The sequence below is a fragment of the Grammomys surdaster genome, unplaced genomic scaffold, assembly GCF_004785775.1.
Source record: "Grammomys surdaster isolate TR1022 unplaced genomic scaffold, NIH_TR_1.0 146, whole genome shotgun sequence".
Classification (NCBI taxonomy): Eukaryota; Metazoa; Chordata; class Mammalia; order Rodentia; family Muridae; genus Grammomys; species Grammomys surdaster.
In genome coordinates, this window is record NW_021604604.1 from 12,378,670 (window position 1) to 12,404,540 (window position 25,871).

The following is a 25,871-nucleotide window of genomic DNA, read 5'->3' on the forward strand; positions in this document are numbered from 1 at the left end:
TAACCAGGAACCATGTAATGGTCCACAATGCAGCTCACATAAGCACCACAGAAGTTCTTAGAGTAAAGTAAGAAAACAGGCCGGGTGGTGGTGGTGCACGCCTTTAATCCCAGCACTCGGGAGGCAGAGGCAGGCGGATTTCTGAGTTCGAGGCCAGCCTGGTCTACAGAGTGAGTTCCAGGCCAGCCTGGGCTATACAGAGAAACCCTGTCTCGGAAAAAAAAAAAATGAATTTGCATAATCAGCTCTGAACCAAAAATCATAAACACAAAATAATAATGCTACAACAGTAGCCAGAATGTATATTTTAAGCATTGAAGCAGACAACTGAAACAGACTGCCATATGACTCCACCTGATTTGTCTGGAGTATAGAAGGGCTGTCCTGCACTGTTAGGTGCTGGCGATATCACCACGGAATCAGTCAGACAGGGGAAATGGTTTCGTACAGAATAAATGCTTTCATGCTGGATGGGTAGGATGGTTTAGCAGTGGGTAAAGGCCATCAAGTCTGACAACTTGAGGTTCAATCCCGAGGGTTCACATGGTAGAGGAGAAAACAGACTCCTGCGAGTTGTCCTCTAACTTCAACATGGCCCAATATGCACATGTGGGCAGGTGTGTATACATATGTAGTCACAGACTTGTCTAGGGATGCTAGAAAATCCCAGTTACTGGTTCACTTCCTTCTCTCTACCATCTTCATATATTTTAAGTAAAATTAAAATAATTCACTTTAACGAGGTGTTATTAAATCCTAAAGGTAACAGGCAACATTTTTTGTGTGTCTACTATATGCTATAAAAGAGCAGTAACATTTTAAGTATGGCAACATTTTAAGTATTTTTTCTCATGCAATGCGCATGATAATCCTATTACTTTTCTAGGTTTTTCAAATGTGGTTTAGAGAGATTAGGTAGTTTGCTGAAGATGCTGATAAAACCAGAATTCAAAGCCAGACAGAGGGTTCTGACTCTACAATCGAATTCCTAATCACTGTATGCTTGTTCTGCTTAAGGCAAAGGAACACTATGCTAGAGGTTATAACATACAGTTACAGAGAAACCAAAGGACAGTTATTAAGATTTGTTTCAGTACAGGGCTGGGAATGGCAATACATGCATAATACCCCAGCACTTGGAAGGCTGAAGTAGGAAAATCAGCAGTTCAAGAACAACCAGACTCTGGGCTGGAAAGATGGCTCAGTGGTTAAGAGCACTGACTGCTCTTCCAGAGGTCCTGTGTTCAATTCCCAGCAACCACATGATGGCTCACAACCATCTATAATGGGGTCTGATGCCCTCTTCTGGTGTGTCTGAAGACAGCAACAGTGTACTCAAATACATAAAATAAATAAATAAATCTTTAAGCTGGGCAGTGGTGGCGCACTCCTTTAATCCCAGCACTTGGGAGGCAGAGGCAGGTGGATTTCAGAGTTCGAGGACAGCTTGGTCTACAGAGTGAGTTCTAGGACAGCCAGGGCTACACAGAGAAACCCTATCTCGAAAAACCAATAAATAAATAAATAAATAAATGAACAACCAGACTCTCTCAAAAAAACAAAACAAAACAGACAAAATGAACAAAAAAGTATATTCTGCACACAAAAGAAAAAAATGACTGGCAAAGTTTGCAAGTGAACTGTCTGTCACACCAACATCAGAGAAATAACCCAAACATTTCAGACCCACAGCCTTAATTATGTAAGTTAGTGAAGGCCTGGAATATCAACTAAGAGAGATAACTTGTGACAGACAGGAGTTACTGCTGTGGCAACAGCTCTGCCTTTTGTTTTGGTATGACTGGCCATCTTCAAATGCAAGAATTACCTTCTTTTGTGTTAATATAAGTCCCATCACAATATATATAACTAGAAACAGATTCTATGTCTGCATAGCAAGATGGAAATGTCTTTTGAATAGCCCGCAAGTGCTCTTCCAAGGCTTCATAATTCCAAAGAAGGACAGAATGAAAAGGGAGAGATAGTTGGTATCCAAATAAGTGGCAATCTAAGTATGCCTAAAGGCAAACTGTAGACAATCCTACCTACCCGTGGATATCCAAGGCCTTTGACCTATCCCTGTTAGTGAACAAAAGAGAAAGCTTTACCTACATCCTTCAGATTTTATGATTGCTTTTGAATGGCTGGGGAAAATCTCCTTGCATTTGAATGACAGGATAAAGGATGCACCATTGGCATTCTGCAAACCTGGACAGACTCCTTGTTCTAGGCCAGAGAACTAGAGAACAAATAAGATCCCACTTCCTTTCCAGAGGGGTTGCTTCTTCTCAAAACAGTGGACGGTCAGTAGCACTGCAACCTATACACACTACCAAATCGGATCTTCGTATAGACTTGGAGGTATGGTCTGTATCACTGTCTCGATAATACAATGATGGAACTCAACAGTCACTAGATGAGTTTGTCAGTCAGCGGCAAGACAAAAGTATCCAGTTTTGCTTTGTTTATTGCCTTGCGCTTCTGGCAATTCCAACAGTACCTATTTCAATTTACCCTACCTAGGATCCTCACTGCTTTCCTACCTCCCTTGACACCTCTTTGATTCCGAACAGGAAGCACGGCAATTTCTGACCTACTTCGGTAATCTTGCAACCTCAAATGCAACAGAAAATCCAAAGCTTGACACCGTAGCTCCCACTGAGTAATTAGAAGGCCTGCATTATTTTTGTTTAGTTTCTGAAGGAGATGAGATTGGCCCAAACACCCCAGTTTGCCTCCAGATATCTTACCTCTTGATGGTAAGGCTTCGAAAGAGCGGGTACCATGCGGAGAACTGACAGTGACTAACATGCTCCTTCTTCATCCTCCAGCTGCCGCGTCAATCGCTGCCTTTCCCCTCTCCCGCCAGCCCTCTCCCGGAACCCTGCGCATCATTTCCGGAAGTGCCTACCGAGCCGTTTTGAAGAAAGGACTCTTCCGGTCCATAAAAGTCCACGGGCGCTAGAAGTTAAATCAGTGGTAGAGAGTACGCTTAGTACGTTCGCACAGACGCGCAAGACACAAAAAAAGATTTGAGTCCGCAGAGAAGAGTCATGAAAATGTAGACTTTTTAGGAAGCTTACATCTCGGCTTTCCTCTGTATGCACCTCGACCCGGAAGGTAATCATCTGAAGGTAGCAGAGCTTCTACGGGTGCCTGGAGGAGGACGTGTGCACATCCTCCTTGCACCACGAGAGGCGCCGGTGTCTCCAGCGGTGGCGCCTGATTCTACGGAGACTGCAGCTTCTGTCTGATCCTTTTTCCTTTTCTCCTCCATCCCTTCCACATCCCACAGCTTAGTGTAGGTAAGTGGGCGCGAGCCAATCTCGGTACTAAGTGTCCTTGGAGAGGGGAAGGGAAAGAAGGGCGCGAGAACAACTGATGGTTCACGGAGTGCAGCCAGCCGCGCGCGCGTGTCTCTTCGTCCGCGCCTGAGCGCGAGAGGAGAACCCGGGATCCAGGCGGACCAGCCTGGACTACGAGAGGAACCCGGGAACAGCACAGTAAATGTTTGAACACATCAGTTGAGGCATCTACAAGAAGAATGGCTCGTCTCATTTCTGAAAGTAGATTTTTAAGAGACACAGGAAAGAAATCCCGCATGCACGATCCTGGGGAGGAGGGAGGTATTTTACGATCCTGAAGATGAAAGAAGCGATGTTCGTCTGAGAAATCAAGAAAAAGAGGAAAGTTGTGTATTTTAAGCTTAAAGTTTATTTAGTCCAGTCCCGAAAAAGTTACCAGTGTGGAAAAGCACGGATTTTTATCAGTGTCTCTGCAATGGTGAGATCATAAAGGTTGGAAGAGTTGCATACGACAACTTGTGGTATCATTTTTCTCCCTAATCCTTTTTCCACCCATCATCCTACAAAGTTCAGTTTTGTTTCTTTAAAAGAAGGAAAGATCACAAGCTGCAAGAGATAGGCCTTCAAAACCCTCTGGTGCTTCCTATAATGTATAAGCCTTGGGCATGTTCCAAGCACGTATTTGTCCAAAAGCACCACATTTCTGATACTCACCCTCACAAAAAAGTAAATTGCATTTTCCCCAGTGCATCTAAGCAGTTTAAGTTAGAAAGAGAGAAAAAACCCAGCCACTGTCGACTTCTGTAGAAAAGCACTTGTTAGAATTGATCAACAGAGTCCTCTGTATTTTGAATTAGAACACACAGACACACAGAGGAGAGGTATAATTTGTTTAAAATGTTACAGGTAAAATGGTTGGAAGCATTGCTTAAAGAATACATTTCAAAATCAAGATAATGTTGCAGTGTATACTGATGGGTTGTGGATGGCAAAGCTTCTTTAAGCATCTGTGATATCCAGAATTAATCAGTCCTGGGGTTTGTTTGTTTTGTCGTTGTTTTGATACATAGTCTCTCTCTATATACCCCTGTCTGGCCTGGAATTCCATAGTTCTCAATCTGTGGGTCACAACTCTCTTACAGGTCCTATATCAGATACTCTATAAACCATATACTCACATTACAGTTGCAAGGTTGCAATGAAATAATTTTATAGTTGGGGGTCACCACAACATGAGGAACTGTAGTAAAGGGTGGATGCATTAGGAAGGTTGAGAACCACTCTCTGGTAGACAAAGCTGGCCTCAAAGATCTACTTGCCTCTCTCTCCAATGCTAGGATCAAAGGGGTGAACCACCAGGTCTGGCTAGTCCACTGTGATATGAGAAAACACAGCAATAATCCTCTTCCCTTCCTTTTGCTTTTTCTAGAGAATGGTGCCGCTTCTAAGAGACAGAGAGCATATGTGAGAGGCCACAGAATACTTGTTTTATTTGACCTAGAAACAGTTGCAGGGGGAGGTGTGAGAAGAGGTTGGGGATGCATTTGGGTAAAGTACTTTTTGTTGAAGATAGGAATGTTATCCATCTGGGTGAAGCAGTACTTTAACAGTCCAGCATAGAGACATAGAGACTGAAGCAGTTTTTGTAGAGAATTAGCTAACTTTGTAAGCTTTAGGAAGAGGGCAGGGAAGGAAATAGAATGGTCTTGTGTATTCTGTGTTTTCAGTATCTGTTTTTAGTGCTGCAGTAGGTTCTGCTACAGACTTAGTCAACGTTCAGTAAATTAACACTACAAATAAAGGATGTCCAAGTGTTGGGAACAGCAAAGCCCAATATTAGCCATTTGTTAACTACCATGTTGGTCTTCGTGTAGTCTTGCTGGGGTTTGTATTCAGTTTTTTTGTCAGTGAAAGCCTTAAAATACAGTGGTGAAAAAAATCATATTGTCAAATACTTTAAAACTTTAATTTGCTATTAGTGTGTGCCCATGCGGGTGGGTATGTACTGCAAGTATATGGAGATCAAAGGACAGCCAGGCAGTGGTGGTGCACGCCTTTAATCCCAGCCCTTGGGAAGCAGAGGCAGGCGGATTTCTGAGTTCGAGGCCACCCTGGTCTACAGAGTGAGTTTCAGGATAGCCAAGGCTATACAGAGAAACCCTGTCTCGAAAACCCCAAAACAAAAACAAACAACAAACAAACAAACAAAACTTTCCATTGTTACAAACTCAGTATGTCCAAACAGGAACCCTGACTCTGCTCTTTCTTCTAATGTTCCAGTCGCCTGTAAAATCTTATTAGCATCACCTTGTATTCACCTCCCTAAACGCTGTTTTAGAACAAATAATCAACTCTCATTGTTGTTAACTACTCACAGCCTACTGCACACTCTCATTATCTCCTAAAACTATTACAAGCAGTTCCTTACAGTTCTCATTACTTTGTGGCTGTAATCAATTAACCTTCCCAAGGGTCATTACAGTCAGTTCCCTCTTGCTCATCTAGAATTAAGTGGTATAATAATAAACTGCCGTAAATGATGTTTTATAAGTCACTGAGTAGTATAATCTCAGTAAATGTCAGTTCCCTCCTTTAGCACTTACGAGCCACCCCTGCCAGGAGAAAGAACACATAGTGAACGTGAGTGGCTCTCTGCTCTTACCAGTGTGAGTACAATAGTTCTTTAGTCTGAGAATACTTTTCAGCGAAGAAAAGGGCACTGAAATCCATTTGATGTGGGTACCAAAATGTTACCACGTATAGTATAAAAGAGTGCATGTTTTCTGTTTCTGTTTTAAAGTTAATAATAATAATAATAACCAAAATTATTTAATATTTTTATACTAGGTATTTCATTCTTTGTTCTTTATTAAATAAAATGACCTTTCTTTAAGTTAATTCTTTGACAGTTTTATACATGTGTATACTGGTTACATGCTGGTTACTCTTCTCTAACCCTCCCTTATCTCCTTCCCAACCTTATCAACACCCCCTCCTTCCTATCAGTTCCTTTCCCAGATTCATGACTTTCGGTTTTGTTATGTGACTCATTTGGTTTAGTCAGAGGCATCTGTGTGACCGTTGGACTGAGATTGTTTATTGGAGCTTGGTGGTGGCATGGTGGCTACTCAACTGATGACAGTGATTCCCAGTTTCCATACGTGTGTGTGTGTGTGTGTGTGTGTGTGTGTGTGTGTGTGTGTGTAAAATAGTTCAACAATGAGAGTCAGGGCCCCTGAGTCCCTCCTCCTTACTTGTCTGGCTCTTGAGCAATCATTGCAATAATCAGTAGTTTGGGGAGTCCTTGACTGCAGTAGCCATTCCTAGGATGGCATTTTGCAGCCCTTCTTCCTGTCTGCCAGCCTTTCTCATCTTTTCTCACAACCTTCCACAGTGTTCCCCTGAGCCTTGACAGGGACGCTATAGATGTCTTATTTGGAGTGGAGTACTCAGCCACTACTCTCAACTCCGTATGCAGTCACAAAACTCTAACTTCATCTCCACTCACTGGAAAGAGGCTCTTGGTTAATCCAAGAGTGGTAATTATTTACGGGTATAAATATGTACATTTAGACCCATGTTCTCCATCACTCTGTACTTTTGAGCCAGGTCTCTGTACCAATATGGACCCCCTCCTGTGAAGAGTAGGTCCCAAATCCAATAAAAGAATGATGGTTGGTTGCCCCCATAACAATTGTGCCACTGTTGCATAAGTGGGCACATCGTTCCTTGGCATGTTGGTGTCAGTTCGGGGGCTCACAGCTGGGTAAGGCTGGTGCTGACTGTCTTCTCCTAGCAGCCTGCAGAGCACATTCTGGCATTTTAAAAGCCAGCAGAGAGGCGTCCAGCTCAGGTCCAGCTTCATTTCTCTATGCATGCAACCAAGGTGTGTGGTAACTTCAACAATAAGGTCCTATCTAGTGGGCAACCAAGAGCAATGGCAAGAACCTGTATTTTTCCGTGGACCTCCTAAGGCCTCCCTGACTAACAAACAACTCATAAAAGGTTGTCCTGCTCCTGACATGCAGGGTTTTCTTTGATAACTCATTTTAAGGAGAGGGTTAGTTTTGGGGTGTTTTTTTTTGTTTTTGTTTTTGTTGTTGTTTTGGTTTTTTGTTTGTGTTGTTGTTATTGTTTGCCTTGCAGGGTATCCAACTTTTTTTTTTTTTTAGAAATTGGAAGATTATAGGTTTCCATGTGGCTTTTGGAGGAGGCTGGCCCTCCCCTTTTAAAAACATATGTAGTTCATGCATATGAGAATGCAAACACACATACACAGCATGTATGGAATTCAGAGTACAAACTCAGATGTCAGTCCTATCTTATACCTTGTTTGAGATAGGGTATCTCTTGTTTGCATATTAGAGGGAAGCTGTCCTACAAGATTCTTGGGGATGCTCCTGTCTCAGCCTCACTATATTAGTCTTAGGAGTGCAGCCATTGCAGAGAAGAGCCACCGTGGCCTGCTTTTACATGGGTTCCAGGGATCTGAACCCAGGTCATCAGACTTGCTTGGCAAGCACTTTTACACAATAAGCTATGGGTTTTTATGGCCCAGGCTGGCCACAAGCTCATGGTAGCTCAGTTGATTTTGAACTTCAGTCTTCTTCCCTCTACTTCCTAAGTGCTGGGTTGACAGACATGCATGACCACACCCAGTATATGTAGTGCTGGGACTTGGACACAGATCTGTGGGTGCTGGTGTAGCACTCTACCAACTGAGCTACATACCTAGCCCCTTCAGATGCTGTCTGTCTGGCTTTCTTTCCTTCTTCCTCTCTCCCTTCTTTCCTTCCCTCCTTTTTGTTTTTCAAGACGCTTGTCTGTCTAGAACTCTCTATATAGACCAGGATGGCCTCGAATGCAAAGAGATCCAACTTCCTCTCCCTCCAGAGTGCTAAGATTAAAAGTGTGTACCACCACGTTTTTCTTTTTTAAGACAAGATCTCACTGTATAGACCTGGCTGGCACTGAGCTCCCCGAAATCCTCCTATCTGCCTCCTGAGTGCTGGAATTAAAGGCACTCAGGTGTTGTCAGGTGTGATATCACATACTTTTAATCCCAGCACTTGAGAGGTAGAAACAGGCAGGTGTCTTAGTTCAAGGCCAGGCAGGGCTACAAAGAGAGACACTATCTCAAAAAAGAGAAAAAACAAAGACATGTTACCATACCCAGTGATATCTTACTTTTAAAAAACAATCGTACTAAATTATGTCTTCAAATTATTCATTTATTCATTGTTGTTGTTGCTGCTGTTTTAGGACTAGGAGGTAATTTAGTCGAAACATGCTTGCCATTCAAGATAGCTGAGTTTGATCCCCATGTCAAAAGCCAGGGATGCTGGTTCAACTTGTAGCTCAGTTCTGGGGAGGCAGGGACAGGAGGCTCTCTGGCATATGATGGACAGTCACCCTAAGCTTGTCTCAGAAAAACAGGCAAGCCACTTTTGAGAAACACACACTCCAGGTTGACTTGTGACCTCCTTACACATGCGCAGATGCATGAATGTGTGCCATAGCCACACATGGGCTTTTGTACATTCCACACAAAGACTTACGTGTTCCTACTCAGTTTCCTTCAAAGAGCCTTGTTCGTTTCTCTGTCCATTATAGAGCTGCCTCTACTGCCTTTCTGTCAGTCGGGGCTTTGCTTGTGGTTTAAACTTCTACATCTTTTTTCTTTTTTCTTTCTTTAAACTGTAATCGCACCATATTATCCCTGCTGGTCTCAAAGTGTCAGCCTCCCAAACCTCTAGGACTGTAGACATGTGCCATCCACCATACTTGGCAAAATCCTACTTCTGATACACCGTGCACATTAGGCAAGACCAATGACATTACTCAGATTTTATCAAAGAGAATGCAGTGAACATGTTCTCTCTCGTTAAGATTTGTTTCACTTCCCATTTTTAATAAATTACAGGGATTCAAGGAATGGTAGTGATGAGCCAGACTTTATTTAGTTTCTAGTTTTACTTTTGCATCTAAACTTCCACTTACCTGTTACAACTTTTTAAAATTTTTGTGATCATAACTACAATATTCCTCCTTTCCCTTTCTTTCAAGATCTACAGTATACCCTTCCTTATTCTCTTTCAAATCCATGTCTTCTTTTGCATTAGTTGTTTTTGCATGTCAGATTCCTAACTATAGCCTGCTTAGTCTGTGTAGTACTGACTTGTATGTTTTCAGGGTTAACCATCTGGTATTGGGCAACCAGTTGTGTGTCTTCCCTGGGGAAGACTGTTTCTTGTGCTCTCCGGTTTCCTTTGTTGCCTGTTCTTTGTGCTGAGTTGAGGCCTGTGAGATTGTGCCTCCCACTGCCCTTCTCCCCAGTTACTCCTTGTAAAATACACAGGTTTATTTAGTATCAGCCACTTAGTTTGCTCCCCATACACAGCGCCTTGTACTCGCTGCCTTAAGCCAAAACTGCCTAGAGCCATAACAGGACTGTGTGCTGTGCCTATCAGGGTTATGTACTTAGCATGCAGGGACCCAGCCAAATGTGGGCTCCAAATGTTCTTGGGAATGTGTTTATAGATGTCAACAACATCGGCTGGGTGTACGGTTTTTCCTTTAAGCAGAGTTGGGGGAAAGGCTGAGCTTTAGAGAGCTTGGCAGCCATGTGTCCCTCTGTGCTTGTGCTGCTTGCTGTCACTGTTAAATTCCATCGCTCTGTCTCCATGGAGTACTCCTCTGCTTTCTTGGCCTCAGAATTATTAAACCACCTTTTGTAGTCTTTTTCTTGCTGGTTCTCAAAACGGTTTGTGGTTGCCCCACCTTTAAACATCCTGGTATTCATTGGGTGTGGTGGCTCACACCTGTATTCCCAACACTCAGGATGAGGCAAGCCCCAGGTTCTACCAATTTAAAAAAAAAAAAAGGAAGAAAAGAAAAGAAAACTCAAGCATTTTTTAAGGGGCTAGGCACTTACTGCAAGCGTTTCATACCATTGTAGACTGGACACATTGTTGAATGTGTCCAGACATTCAGTAGAGCTGTGTGGTTGCCTAAAAGTTATTTTTCTTTAGAATTAGAATTCAGATTTTCCTTGCATCAGCACATTTCCTTCCGCTGTGTGTTATTAGTCAGAAGGAACGGACCTCTAGAAGATAAAAGGCTTGCTAGCCAGACTTAGTGGCACAGGCTTCTCTAATCCCAGCACTTGAGAAGTGGAAGCCCAAGGATCTCACCTGAACTTCGCAAGGTCTTGTCTCAAGAAACGAAAAATTCTACACTCTTTTATGTGAGTATAGAGTGTGCAGGGTGGGACTTATTGGGTTTCCCACTTTGGCCAGTTGTCCGTGTTCTACCTTGGTTACCTGTGGAGGTGGAAGCTGTTTCTCTCAGCCAGTGACACTTTAAAGCTTACCTAAATAAAAGACCATCTGAACCACTTCTGAGAGGAGTAACTAGCTTGCCTGTTCTCCTAGGCAGGCTGCCCATGTCAGCACATGAAGGGACCGGCTCTGGGTCATAGTGTCTGTGTTGCTTGCTTCCATTTTACTTCCAAAGTCTATGCTTACATGTCACATAGGAAGATAAACACATCTTCCTCACTCTGTTTATCCTTCATAATCCTCCTCCTCAAAACTAGAGCTCACTTGACAAACTTCTCATGCTGATCTTTGCCTCTCCTCCCTACCTCCCCACTAAAGGAGAGGTCCCAGAGGGCAGAGCCTTTCTCTCATCGGTCTGCGGTGTGTTGGGGTCATATCTAATGGACCTACCACAGAGTGCTAGCCTGAGACGGTCATCAGATACATTTTTTTAAGGCATAAAGGAGTATGAATGCATGTTGTTTTGTTGTTGGTTGTGTTTTAGGTAAGGGGAATGCTACATTTGTCTTTGTAGACTGTTGGCAAGAAAATTGATACCTACACAGTTGGTGCTGTGAATTCCGTAAACTCAATTTCAACCAGTTACAGGTGGGAAGTATTAGGAGTGAGGTGGGAAATGTATCTCTGTTGACTTAAGTACTTTTATTTTTTCATTATTCCCTAAACAATACTACTTAATGACTATATAGCATATACATTATATTAAGTATTATGTGTTTCTGGAGATTATTTAAAATTTACAAGAGGATATAAATAGGTTAGGTTAAATGCAAATGTTCTACCACATAAGTGGCCACATGAATTTTGGTATTTAAGGGGGTCCTGGAATCAAACCTATGCCCTAAGCCCTAGAGTGAGGAGGTGAAATAGGACTTCGGAAGGTTGGAATAGTCTTCTGAGAAGCGTAGATAGTGAGGAATGGAAAGTGGGGATGGAAGAGAATGCCTTAGAGGGGATCGGGAAGCCCTGAGCGATTCTGATGGGTACAGGGAACGAGGGCCTGAGCTCAGGGCTTTAGGTCAGCCAGACAAGTGCTCAAGAGTTTGAGACACATCCCAGCCCAGTCCGACAGGTAAATAGCAGTTCTATAGAGAACAGAGGAAATTCTGAGAACAGTTTATTAATAAAACACATGCATGCACACAGACACTGGAGTACCAGATTGAAGGGGCTTGCTTGAATGCCCAGTACAGTACAGCCTAGGGTGCAGCTAACTGTAAACTTCCAAGCAATGACAAGAGGTCACCTGGAAAATGAAACAGGAGTTAGGATCCCTTTTGCCTTCTCAGTGTCAACACCAAAAGCAAGACAGCTGAGAAATGACTCTAGATGAGTCACAGGGGCAGTGTCAAACCAAAAGAAAGGCAAAGTCCAGAAATGGAGCAAGAAACCAAGAGATAGTGTACTACGGGAGGCAAAAGTCTGCTCTTAATAAACTGTCACTGGCTAACTATAGCTGGGACTTTATACTTGCTCCCATTTAAAGGTAAATGGGACACAACAGTGTGCATACTTAATAATGTGCATATATAATTCCTCTGACTTTTAAAGTGAGTAGACCTGACTGGGACTGGACCCTGGTTAATGCAAGCTGAATGTACGCAGAATGGCTTGGAATTCTTGCCTGGGTGTTTCTGAGAGCCTCTGTGTGCCTTCTGAGGTGGTTCTTCTAGAGAGGCCCAGGACGCTTTTAACTAGTGAGTCCTTGGACGACCCATGGTTGGGGGAGCCTGAACAGACCTCACTCACTTCCTTACAGCTTGAACTTCCCACTCGAGGACTGTGGAGGCCAACAAGTCAAAATGGAGACCCAAGAATCAACAGACCCTTCTCCTGCCAAGCAGCGTATTATTTCAGAGGAGGTGAGTGGAGTTTGTTTCCCGACCTTTCCCTTCCCCACAGAACAGCCAGGTTAGAGAGAAAATGGAGGGAGTTTCTCAGTCTGTGGGGTTTCCTTCTTGGAGATAGTTTTCACATGTTTCTCTCCACTTTAAGCCACACTGCTTTTGTCTCCGCACAGTGGTTTCTCCATCTTAATTGCATGTATTAATGAAATTGAGAGTAAGTAGATTTTAGCTCCTAATAAAGAAATTCTTTCTAAAAACTGCCCTGGATAGAAAAGCAAATATGTGGTTTTGCACATGATATGTGGTTTTGAGGTTTCATATTTATATATCTTAGCTGTCTGTCATCCTGGCATAAACATTTAAAATAATAAAAATGTAAATTGTTCATTTTAGTTCAAATTCCATTTGCATTCTAGAATTAATGTCTGCCTCTTACTATGTTATTGAGTGAAGCTTTTAGGATCTTTTTCTCTCAGGAACCAGTGGTAATGAATAAATTTTAAATATTTCAACTCGGGATTCTGGTCCTTAACACTTTCCTAGAAATCTTTTTGATTTAGAATTTTTCCATGTTGTGTGTGAGCAGATGAGATAGTGATCAGGTTGATGTTGGTGGGGAGGAGGGAATGTGTAAGAAAAGACTTGAAATTTTCAGAGACAATCTCCTCAGCTCAGTGTAGAGCCTGCCATGGGTGAGTGACATCCCAGACTCCTCAGTGTGTGCAGAGCAGTTTGTAATGTCTGTCTTGAATTTGGTGGGAATTTAGGAGTCAGAAAGAAAGTCTAGTCTTTGATTGATTTTTTTTTTTTCTCCATGGTCCATTGTCCTAAAAAAGTCTCGCATCCGACCACACAGCAGTATTGCCAGCCTTGCACCCTTACTGGCTCAGAACGTCGCCACCTCTCCCATCCCATACACTGGCTGCCAACCCCTCTCTCCCAGGAGTTTCTTAGGTTTGCCAGGTAACAATGCCTGCTGTCACTGAGCCATGCCTGCACAGCTCCAATCCCTAGACTTTAACTCTTTCTCCCTCTTGCTTCTACCTGAAAAACTCAAACAAAAACCAGAAAAACAAGACCCACCCTTAGGAAGACAATTTTGAACATTTATTCCAACCTAGAAACTTGCCCACAAGTTCTTGTGAGGGAAGCAAATTGGGAGAAGGAAACAGAAAAAATTTGAAAAAATACAATTTTTGATTTTTAAAAAGACCAACTTAATTTGAAAGTTTCCGACCTTATAACTATCTCCTTTTGTTTTAGTTGATCTCAGAAGGAAAATGGGTCAAAATTGAAAAAACAACTTACATGGACCCCACCGGTAAAACTAGGTAAACGTTGTTCTTCCTTTGTGTCTTTGGTTTTTCCAGGTCTCTGTTGAGTGTGTGAGCACCAGGGTTTCTTCAGGAAGCTCTTTTAAACAAAGACTCGAGGGCAGCTCTTACTAAAATGTCTAGGTCATTGATCTTCTATGACTAAAACTATTATAGTTTCTATAACTAGTTTGGAATCCATTTTAGCTCCATTCTTCATGTATAGTGAACCTAAAATTTGTGACTGTGGCTTAATGAGCTATAGAAGATTCTTCTTGTATTGCTTCCTTCTAGAAAAATCAAATTTTTAATGTCTAAATTAGAAGAACTAAACAGAAAGCAAAACCATTGCTGGCTTCAAAGTAAAACATAGATGTTTATACCTTACAACTTTGTAATGTAAGTTGGAAAAAAATCCCCTAAGATATAACATATATCGAGATAATGTAACTTTTTACCTCACAGTTCCACTTCTGGGAATTTGCTAAGAAAATCACTGAGTGTTTAGAATTAGATTTATGCATTAAAATGCTCAAGAAAAATTGAGACAGAAAGCAAAGTAAACATTCTAACAGAGAGAGTTTGAGTTAGGGATCTAGCTCCATGGGAGTACAGTAACTCTTATCTGTCCAGGTACCCACTAAGCCCAGAACAGGGTATCGGGTCCCCTGGAGCTGGAATAAAGCAGTTGTGAGCCATCCCGCATGCATACTTGGAACCAAACTCTAGTCCTCTTCAAGAACAGCAAGTATCCTCAACCAGAGATGATATATATGTGCTAAGCTATGGAAAATGGTGGATAAAGGAAAGCTAAAGGGGCAGGGCATGATGGCCCACAGGTTTAATCTCAACACTAAGGAGATAGAGGCAGGCAGATCTCTTGAGTTCAAGGCCATTTTGGTCTATATGACGTTCCAGGCAAGCCAGGGCTACCTAATAAGACTCTGATGAAGGGGGTGGGGGTGGGGGAGAGAGCACACCTGCCTATAATTAACTTTTCCTTCTGTTTTCCATTATTAAAGAACTAAAAAGAAGACAAAACCATTGCTGGCTATTATAATTAAAAGGAGCTGTGGCTACAGCTCAGTGATACAGCGCTTGTCTAGCATGTGCAAACCCTGGGCATGAGCTCAAACACCACAAAAAATAATGGAAATCACTAGGAAATAAATAATGTATTAAGTAGGTTTACTATTTACTACTCAATGAAGTGTGCTAAGAAATAAAATAGAATAAAGCAGAATTTAGTACCCAGATTATGCCACACCAAGTCATTTAAAAAAAAAACCCTCATTTGCTACACAATCACAGGAGAATCATGTACGTTTATTGTATGAGCAAATGCATTTATCATCAAGGTGACAATACATGGATTTGTTGATTGTTTCTGCTGAATTAGCACAAACCTTAGTAAAGCCCATTATTGGAGAGAGATGGAGACATTAGCAGAAAGCAGATAGAGCTACATATGAAATAAGTAGAGGATGGGTGTGAACCCAGAACAACCAAAGCTGCAGAGCGTACAGTATGCGCAGAGTATATTTTGAAATATGTATATAGATACTAGAGATCAGCAGAGTGAAATAGTTTGGCTCTATTTTTCCTGAAAATGCCTTTTATAACACAAAATACAGCCTTTAACACTGAGAAATCTAATGCAGTGGTTCTCAAACTGAGTCACAACCCCTTTGGGGGTCAACCAGTCACAGGGGTTGCCTAAGACCATCATAAACCACTGATATTTACATTAAAATTCATAACAGTAGCAAAACTATAATTATGAAGCAGCAATGAAAACAGTTTTATGGTTGGCAGTCGCCACAACATGAGGAACTATGTTAAAGGTCGCAGCATTAGGAAGGTTGAGAGCCACTGTTCTAAAAACTGTCAGTTCACACCCAGTTGTCTTTACCTGGCCAGCCTTCAGGTGTTTATTAGTCAGAAAAGTGTCTAAGTTATTGTCCCATTTAGGACTACTATTGCTGCAATGAAACAACAGGACCAAAAGTGACCTGGAGAGGAGGAAAGGATTTATTGGGTTATGCTTCTGTAACACTGTTCACCATCAAAGGAAGTCAGGGCAGGGACTTGAAGTAGGAGATGAAGCAGGAGCCGTAGAGGGCTGCTGCTTACTGGTTTGTTCCCCATGGCTTGCTCAGCCTGCTTTCTTATAAAACCAAGAACCACCTGTTTGCGGGTAGCACCACCCACAATGGGCTGGGTCCTCCCCACCAATCACTAATTAAGAAAATGCCTACTGGCTTGCCTACACTCAGTCTCACTGAGACATTTTCTCTGTTGAGGTTCCCTCTCTGGTGACTCTAACTTGGGTCAAGTTGGCATAAAAGTGCCCAACACAGTCACTGGGTGATTTACACACACACACACCCCACCCAAGGATTTCTAGGTTTCATTCCAGAAAGTCTAGTCTTTAATTTGGGAATGAACTTTTATGTCTAAGTGCCGTGTTTGTGCTGCCTGTGCAGAGCATATTTGCTCCCCCTCTTCCATATATAACCCTCCTGCTGGTCATTAATGAAGGTCATGCACAGCACTAATAGGTCTTAGCATAATGTCAAGCTCTGAAGCATGGCTATAGACAATTAATTTGTAAAAACACATTATCTCTTACCCCAAAGGAAAGCATGTATATAAAGGATAAAATAACCAAAGGGTGATTTGCTGCTGTCTCATTCATGGAAGAAGGGTATAGAATTAATTCTAGATGTGTATCCAGTACTGGTGTTAAATCCTTACCCTTGCCTTTAAGATGGGCTGAGTTACCCTTTGCTACTTCCTACCTTGTGTACCAGTGGCTCGAGGTAAAAAGCCGCCAGGTGTCTAACAAGAAAGCAAACAATGGAGTAATTGAAATGGAAACCCAGTTCTAAAGCTGGAAGGGATTTCTCCAGATTGTTTTACTCCTGAATACACAAGGAAGGAAACTTGTCATAGCTTTAGGTTTAACTGGTAGAAAAATAGAGACTAAGATTTTTCTCCCCATAAATGTTCATGTGTTAAGTCCTAGGAGAGTGGCCGAGCTGTCTGGGGCATTGTTGTATATCTTAAATGTGTGTATATTCTACTTCTGTAATGTATGGCTCCTTACTGCTCATTTCCTTCATCTTAAACGTGTAATGACGCTCCTCTCTTTGTTCTCCTTATTCCTAGTGTGTTTGGGATGGGACCTTCAGTGCTCTTCCCAGCACTGTCTTCATTCAGTCTTTAGGACTAACCTTAGGAGGCAGCAGAGAGCTATGGCAAAAGGTGTTCTGTCTCTTGCGATCTGTATTATTGATTGGAAACTGCTCGTTGGTTGGCTTCTTGCTACTAACAGGAGTGTCAGGCTGCTGTGACTTGTTGCAGCAACTCACAGCAAAAAAGTCTGGTGGGTTTTTGGTTTGGTTTGGTTTTTTCATTTTTACACATTTTCCTGTAAAACTTGGATCTAGTTCTGAAAGGTGTAAAGTCAGAAAGGTTTTTTGTTGATTCTTGGTTTTAGCCAGATTAAATATCTGGAACTTTTTGTAGAAATGTGGTATTATCAAAACCCAAGAACAACAGGAAAAGTGTAAGCAAGAGGGTCCCTCAGAGGAGGATGTCTATAACTTATTGTACTTAGCCGAGCGCCATCCAGAATAGAATCCTACCTTTGGAACACAGCCTAACAATGGGCACCTGGCCACCTCCGTCATTATTGTAGCACTGCTTTTCTCCCAAGAGATGAGAACTAAAGGGGGAAGTTTTCTTGTTCTCCCCCTTTCCAATAGTGTGGTTTTTTTTCCTGTAACTAAATTTTTCCATATAATTCTGCGTGATGTTCCTGTAAGAGCAGGCAGAATAGCAGAGAGATACCAAAACCTGAGAACAAACAGCCAGGAACAAATCACTGACACAAAGTAAAGCCATAAAAGGGCTTTGCAAGAATATGACGTCCAGCAATTCCCACCTCCTCTAGGGACCTGTCTTTTCCTCACACATACGGCTGCACTCATGAAAAGAAAATCTGAATTCCTCACATAAGTGGGAAGGTGCTGCTTTCTTGAACTATGTAGTTTAGTCACATATTTTAAACTTGCGTAATTTCAGTGGTTCATGTTGTGCATGGCATCCTTTGTTCTTGGAAATGCATCTGGAATGTCCCTAGGGGCAGACTGCATCACTGTGGAAAGTTCTAGACAGCTGTACCAGCTGATGCTTCTCACTGTAGCTTGATGATTCAGACCAGGGCGTCCTGAGGATCCTATGACCCCAGTCAGTGCTCAGCCACTTTCTGCTTAGATGGTAACCAGAGGCTGAGGTGGAGATGTTGGCTCTTGAAGTGAGATCTTTACTGTGCTCCTTGACCACTAACATTAGCATATTCGCATGCCTTGCATCTATGACGTGCTGATAGTCTACAGAAAGCCTAAGAACATTTTTCCCTTTGGCACTAATGATTTTTTTCTTTGTTCTCTGCCTACATAGAACTTGGGAAACAGTGAAACTTACAACCAGGAAGGGAAAATCCGCTGACGGTATGACTGTTATAACTCTCTTTATGAAGGAAGTTAGCACATGAGATTATAAGACGGCGTGTAACATAAGCAGAGGGCTCAAAGCAGAATTGCCCTCAATTGGATCTTTTATGTGTGACTCTCCTGTTTTTACAGTGTTATGTTCAAAAGCTCTCTGTAAGTAAACTCTGGCTCCCTTCTTCTAAGTTAGGAACAGTTTTTGAAGGAAAAATGTGTTAAACTTTATAGCCAAAATTATGTCAGTATAACTTGAAGCCATGCTCTGTGTCTGGTATGTTAAGACCACTGGAGTCTTCTGTACTCTGAAGGTGAGTGCCTTTGGGTGTGGTCAGATGCTCTCCCTACTGTCATACTTGAGGTAGAGGGAAGAGAACTGGGGTTCAGTTCGCTTCCCCTTCCTTCCAGGCAGAAATAGCTTGGTGCAAGTGCACCAGAAACATCCTGCTAGCCAGGCATTGTCTGGGGACCCTGGGCTGCTGCTCTTACCTGTCAGAGTATTTGTGAGACACATTCTCCTTTGAGGTGTCTGTCTCCAGAGCTGGTGGCTTTCTGGTTTTATTTTAAGGCCCAGTTATTTGGAGGGAAAGAGCTTATATGTTAAAGCAGCAAAAGCCAGTCCGTTGACATAGAAGACACAGTGGATTTTAGCTGGCTTCTTGCTTAATGGTGATCCAGCAGGGCACAGACCACTCTTTTCGACATGTCACTTCCCTGGCTGCCACATAGGCAAGAGGGGCTTCCCATCCTCTGCCCTGTGTGACATGCATAGTTTCACTTTCAGTTTCATTTTTTAAGAAATTATGTCTGGGTCTGGTGGCACATACCTGAATTCCTAGATACTTGGGAGGCTGGGGCAGAAAAATCATGAGTTTGAATTAGTCTGGGCAGTAAAGACAGCATAGTAAGACTATGATACAATAAAAGATGAAAGGAAAGCGATATTGTAACAATTAAAATGAACTTTTTATAATAAAAAAAAATCACACAGAGTGTTACTTTTTACATTTTAAAATGAGACTAGTTTCAAGTTTAGCTGCCAACACAGTAGATTAAGTTAATTTGCTTAAGAGCAAACTCGGAGTGATTTGGATGTACTGCCTTCCAATCTAGAATTTCCATTAGATTGCTGTAAACATGCTGCTGGCCTGCCTGACCTTCCTTAAGGATTCCTTAGCTGTGTTTCTTTCTGACAGCCGTGTCCGTCATACCTGTGCTGCAAAGAACCCTTCATCATGAGTGCATCGTTCTGGTGAAGCAGTTCCGGCCCCCGATGGGCGGCTACTGTCTGGAGTTTCCAGCAGGTGAGGAGCTCCACTCGGGTCCTTAGCCTGAGATTGAGCATTGCATTGCTTATGTGTTAGCATCTTTTCATCTGTCCAAGTTGCTATAAATAATACACTTGTCTAAGGCTAAGGAAATGGCTCAGCCATTAAAGTACTTGGAATGCAAGCAAGATGACTTGAGCTTGGATCCCTAGAATCCTGTGTCAAAGCCAGGTCAGTCTGGAGGCTCACCTGGAATTCCAGCCCTGGAAAGTAGACATAGGGCATCTCTGGAACAAGCTGGCTAGTGAGACTAGCCATATCAGTGAGCTGTGGGCTTGACTGAAAGATCTTGGGTAGAAGAGTAACTGAGGGAAATTCAACATTAGTGCTCTCCGCACATACACACAAATATATAAGAAAAAACTGGTTTCTCTAATAAGGCTCCTTCAAGCCCCTGGCCACATTGGGGTCAGCCACACCCCCTTTCCATAGTGCCTCCTTAGCCTCAGCAGAGCTCTCCCAGTACTTGTGCTATTCATTCATCAGCAGGTCTCACCTTCTGACACTAACAGTCCCTCCCTCACAGGAATTTCACAGTAGTAAGTACTTCAGACTCTGAATTGCAGAAGCTATAATTAGAAGACACCTTCATCTACCATGGGACAAGAAAACTCTTGATTTTATGTAGAAGTATTTTTTAGTTTCACTATAATTAAAGAAGCCATCCGAAGTTTGATACATAGTATTATAGCAGTTGATTGGACTGTAACCATATGAGGAGATTAATAAACCCATGTTATCTGTTGCGAACGGTGCACTTACAAAGCCTGGCTCACGAAGCTCAGTAAGGTTCAGGTCGTATTTACCTAGAATGCACAAAGCTCTGTGCTACATTCCCAGGCTACAGTGGGAAAGCCCTGTCCATGGCAGTATATAGTTAACTCTTCCTCACTTGCCATTTTGGCAAGAAGTCCTGACACTGAAAGGGATTTAATGACCTATGTTGTTCTTTACATGGCTGTGTTCAGGAAACTAAGCCTGAGTTGTTACTTTGTTCATATTTGACCTGTTTGTTCCTCAGAGTGACCATAATAATGACCCAGTCTGCAGCCCTCAGGGCACTCTTTCCTGGCTCTTCATTGTTGGGCCTCAGGATTTTTCTATGAGGAAGGAAAGCAAGATAAGTACACCATCACCATACAAAAAAAGGAAACCAAGAATCAGCTTTCTGTACTATAGTCACACAGCTGGCTCCAAGACCTAGCCTTTTTGGCCACCACTGAATCACCTTTCCTCACCACGCTGCCCCCCTCGTACAGTATGTGGTTGAGGTGGTCATGAGAAACATCTAGATACAAGCACAAGGCATGAGGAAAACCTACTGTAACCTACTTGGTGTGCAAGGGTCACTTTGACTCTTGCAATAGCTTCTTAGCAGCTGTCAGAAAGATGTTCAAGGGACAATTGGCTTCCCATCTGTCCTCCAGGGCTCATTGAAGATGGAGAAAGCCCAGAAGCAGCTGCTCTTCGGGAGCTGGAAGAAGAAACTGGCTACAAAGGTGACATTGCCGAATGCTCTCCAGGTTTGTATTCTTTCAGCTGTCAGCTTCTTGAACATTACTAAAGCAGGGGTTCTTATGGTTGGGGGTGAAGGCAGAGAGGAAACAGGGATTTAAGTTGGTCTCCAGCCAAGTGCAGTGGCACATTTGTAACGTTAGTCCTCCAGGACGGAGGCAGGAGGATTGAGAGTTGGTCAGCGTGGGCTATACAGTAAGACAGTGTTTCAGTGGCCCTTCCTCTTAATTAAAAAGAAGGAATTATTCTCTATCTGGGAGTGGACTGGTCCTCTGCATGGGAGCAAGTTGAAGGACCTGAAATTGGAAAATTATTGTAAGTTTCCTTGAGAGCATACATAGTCAACCTTCCTCCTTCCTCCCCTTGCCTGTGCCATGCTCACTAGAGTTTGTCCTTGTCAGAACTGTCTAAGCCCTCAGACTTCCCAGACATGACTCTGGAACTCCAGGGAGCTTGAGAGAGCTTTCTGAGTACACATGTTCTACAGTCCAGTAATGTCTCTTGAGTAGATACCATGTTGAATGAATCCTGAGCCCCGCCTCTTCTAGGACACTTAGTGAAACAGCAGCAAGGGCCTGGACCCTTGTCTCATTTCCTAAGACAGTTGTCACTTTTCACAGCTGTGTGCATGGATCCAGGCTTGTCAAACTGCACCACACATGTTGTGACAGTGACCATCAATGGAGATGACGCAAGAAATGTAAGGCCAAAACCCAAACCAGGTAAGGATGTAGTGGATACATTTAAACTGGTTAAGTTGCACTGAGTATCTTTTTAATGCGCTAATGCAGCATAGTTTTCATTAAAAGAAGCATAGTCTCTTTTTGTGGGTACTTGCCTGCTTTTCAGTGTTGCGTAGGCATTTTGGCATTCTCTGCATTATTGCATTGACCTTTTATGTACATTTTTTAAGATGTTAAACTACAAAAATTATAAAATGTATAGTTTTTTCATTTGGTTTGGTTTTTTTCAAGACAGGCTTTCTCTGTAGCTCTGGCTGTCCTTGAACTCAAGAGGTCTGCCTGCCTAGGTTGGGATAAAAGGCTCAAGACAGCACTGCTCAGCTGTGTGTTAAATTTTATAAAGTGTTAAATGCCCCCCTTTTTAAAACAAACTTGATCCATTTAATAATGTGAGCTACAGACCCAATTAGAATATGAGAAACTTCAAAACCCTTGGGTTTTGTCTTCATGTATAAGAATAACGGATGTTAAAGGCTGCAGCCTTTACTGAGCCAAATTTTATATTTAGTGAATTTGTAAAGTTATTCTTTGCACTAAAGTACTTACTAGCAAAGTAGTGTCCAAAAACATTAATATGTTGTCAATTCCCTGTCCTTTCTCCTACCCCTTTGAAGGTAGATGGATGGATGTTCAATACACATACATGCACACACACATGCGCACACAAACACACACACACACACACATTTAGGAGTCCCTCAAAAACTTAAATTTTGGAATGCCAAAATTGTGAGCTTAAAACTCTCTTAATCCTGCTGAATTTTTATTTAAAAATCATTGAAGTGATAAATTTTGTGTTGTGTGGTTTTCCACAGGTACAAATGTAGTAAATGTAAATTATGGGATATACTTAAATTTTGCTATGAAAAGTTTGATTTGGAGAACAACAGTTGAAATTAACTTTACTGTGATATATTTAGAAATTGTAAGTTTCTGTCAGACTCTTAATGACTTGTACTAAAGTCTTCCCAAGACATGCCATAGCAGGGTGTCCTAAAATATAAATGTTCTTTGCTCCTTATTTTCAGGGGATGGAGGTATGTTATTCAACTCCCAGTGGCTGGGCCTGTGATGGCTTACTGGAGCTGTGATGGCTGCAGACGTGGGGCTGCTGGGGTTTGCTGCTGTTCTTAGCTCTGTTTTCACTGCATTCTGTTTGTTTAGAATTTGTGGAAGTGATTTCTTTAACAAAGAATGATCTGCTGACAAGACTTGATGGTAAGCACTGTTAAGGTTATTACCCAGCCTGCTCTTGGTTTCCTGTCCCCTTCCTTCTCTATCTACTAAGGGCATTTAATGTTATTCCTTATCTTCATCTCATTAATTTCAGACCCCTAGAAACTGTTGGAAAGTACTGTTGAACAATGCTAGTTTTCCTTTTCAAGTGATGTACAGTTCGAAAATTTTAAGAAGCACATTCTGTGTCAAGGCTTTAGTAGGAGCCCTTTTAAAATGTTTTCCCTACATAGTAGTGATCATTTTCCTGCTGTCTAACAAAACTATTGAGTGCTTAAGAGCTTTGATCCATGCCAGGGTGTAGTTCTACTGTGCTAGTATGTTGAATATCCCTTGTGGAAAGTCGAATCTTACAGGAGTTAAGGAGTCTGGCAGCAGTTCAACACATACTTGATTATGAGCAGCTGATGTAGTGAACTTTGGTAAATCAGTGTCATTTGGTTAGGTCAGCCTGGCATCCCACAGAGATGTTGCAGAAATCCTGTTAGATACTGACAGACCTTGCGTACGGAGAGGTGCCTGAAGCCCCACTCTGTGCTCCTCTGTGCCCCTCTGTGCCCTAGCTTTGTGGGTCCCTGTTCATCCATTTGTGAAGGAGTAGAGCCTCTGCACGATCCCAGCTTTTTATCACTTCTATTTCAGGAAACAACTTATTTTTTTCTGTTTGTTAGTAGTTACTTTGGAGATTGACACAAAATAACTTGAGGTTATTTCTTGATCTGAAACACTGAGAGCAGTCGATAATTCCCCACCCCACTAGTGGCTTGCAGCTACACTTAAGAGCCAGAGAGCTCTATTTTGAAATGTCTATTTGTTTGAAAAGTTAACTATCTTTCAAAAAACTATGATTTCATATTCCTAGACAGCTTTGATTTCTTCCCCTTTTCAAAAACTAGACCTAAGGTAAATTAATCTTAGTGCTTAAAGCCAAATTAAATGTCATTTATTCAGAAAAGCTGTGGCAACCCATGTTACACAGTACAGCCATGATCTGACGGCCCTGACGGGGTTTGAGCTCTGCCACTATTACCCTTTATCGACTACTAGCCTCTCATTTTCCTAAATCAAGAATAAGTCCCTTTCTCTGAGGATGCATGAGAAAAATTAAACAGATAATGTAGATAAAGTATCTTGCCCCCAGGTGCTTAAATATGCTTTATTTATAGAATATCCTTTTTAAAAATTCCTTATCCACCTGACTTCCCTTCTGGTCTTCGAAGGGGACACTCGGCAAGAAAGAACCATTTTACCTAACTTCAGTATAATCAAAATATACTAATCAGTACTTCCATGTTAGCTTGTAACAGAGTAGCAACCAACACGTCTGCCATTGACGGGTGGATAGGACATGAACCTGGACTTAGTCATTCAGTTTTGAACTTGTTCCTAAACAAGTGGCTGGGAAGGAAAGCAGGAGACACTGGGCCAGTGTGGATGAGAACTGAGCCTGATTAGTTATCTGCTGTGTTGCTCCTTTTAATCCTTTACTCTAATTTTAAAGATAATGTGTCCCCAAGCACCTAGTGTTGGCAGCTGACATATAGTGTGAACAGTGATTAACTAGGCTCTCCTCTGTTTCTGCAGTCTCTAAACTGTCATCTTTGCTTCTCTAGCTTTGAGAGCAGAACAACATCTTACAGTGGATGCCAGGGTCTACGCCTATGCTCTGGCACTGAAACACGCCAACTGGAAGCCATTCGAAGTGCCCTTCCTCAAATTTTAAGGCCAAGGACAACACTGGCCGTGTTTTGTAAATGAAATCATGAGGCCTTCGCTATTCAATGTATTCAGTTAAGTTTAACGCAGATCATAAATCAGCTTTTTCATAAAATAAAAGCAGCACAGACTGCAAGTGGTATGGAATTACAATTACAAAGAGGATGTAACCTTCATTTAAACTTGTTAAATACTCATGGAAATGAACATATAGTTAGGCATGTTTAAATTTCTTAAACCTTACCTAGTCTAGAAGGTGAGGGTATTTCTCAGGAATAGACTCGAGCTCCAAATTAGGTCAGCTATTTCTACCCTCAATTCCTAAAATAAAAATTATGTACTTAAGTCTCCAAATAGTTATTAGGCTCACATTTAAAAATTAGAAGGTTGGGTTTTTGTTTTTTTGTTTTGAAATAGGGTATCACTGTGTAGTCCTAGATGGCCTGGAACTTATTTTGTAGACCAGGCTGGCTTTGATCTCTGTCTCTCCAAAGTTCTGGGAATAAAGATGTGTAGCACCACACATGGCAAAATAAGAGTTGGTTTGATTTTGTTGTTGTGTTTTTCAAGACAGGGTTTCTTTGGGTAACAGCCCTGGGGCTGTCTTGGAACTCACGCTGTAGACCAGGCTCAGCTTGAACTCAAGAGATCCACCTGCCTCTGCCTCTGCCTCCTGAGTATTGGGATTAAAGGACATACACCACACCCAGCTAAAATAAGAGTTTTAAAAGCAAGACCCCAATAGGGACTTACTGGTTTCTCTTAATTCTGATTAATGTACTATATGGTTTTCATTTGGGTAGTAGATGTAAAATCAACAGAGCATAACATTTGTGGTAAAAGTGTAGCTACTTGTGGTACATGCTTATAATCCACCTTCTTGGGAGGCTGAGACAGGAGGATCATAAATGTAGCAAGTTTAGGTTGCATTATGAAACTCTGTCTCAGAAATAATTTTTAAAATGTATTTAATATTCTCAGAAGGCCACTTAATTCCTAAAAGTACCAGGATAA

The 25,871-nt window shown here is 42.0% G+C and overlaps 2 protein-coding genes across 4 annotated transcripts in view; one reads left to right on the plus strand and one right to left on the minus strand.

Annotated features, from left to right (window-relative positions):
* The window catches only part of Cdc123 (cell division cycle 123), a 45,012-nt gene extending 41,913 nt beyond the window's left edge, over positions 1 to 3,099 (minus strand). The window contains exon 1 of one of the 3 annotated variants that reach the window (XM_028764816.1): positions 2,751 to 3,099. In XM_028764816.1, coding sequence (XP_028620649.1) covers positions 2,751 to 2,824 — 74 coding nt within the window. In that variant the 5' untranslated portion in view covers positions 2,825 to 3,099. The remainder of the gene's footprint in view (positions 1 to 2,750) is intronic. The other 2 variants (XM_028764818.1, XM_028764817.1) reach the window with 2 other exon arrangements.
* Positions 2,951 to 25,393, plus strand: Nudt5 (nudix hydrolase 5). The gene is made up of 10 exons (XM_028764819.1): positions 2,951 to 3,305; positions 12,405 to 12,507; positions 13,756 to 13,823; positions 18,273 to 18,322; positions 19,516 to 19,623; positions 21,075 to 21,170; positions 21,783 to 21,884; positions 22,934 to 22,942; positions 23,070 to 23,123; positions 24,755 to 25,393. The coding sequence occupies exons 2-10, from the start codon at positions 12,448 to 12,450 to the stop codon at positions 24,862 to 24,864; spliced, it is 657 nt and encodes a 218-aa protein (XP_028620652.1). The 5' UTR covers positions 2,951 to 3,305; positions 12,405 to 12,447; the 3' UTR covers positions 24,865 to 25,393.
* Positions 25,394 to 25,871: the final 478 nt, after the last annotated feature.

What these genes read in the sequence shown, in the direction of transcription:
- Nudt5 (XM_028764819.1), top strand. Translation starts at nt 12,448, where the DNA reads ATGGAGACCCAAGAATCAACAGACCCTTCTCCTGCCAAGCAGCGTATT. An exon ending in CTGTCTGGAGTTTCCAGCAG is followed by an intron (nt 19,624 to 21,074) that starts GTGAGGAGCTCC and finishes TCTGTCCTCCAG; the next exon opens with GGCTCATTGAAGATGGAGAA. An exon ending in TCTGCTGACAAGACTTGATG is followed by an intron (nt 23,124 to 24,754) that starts GTAAGCACTGTT and finishes TTGCTTCTCTAG; the next exon opens with CTTTGAGAGCAGAACAACAT.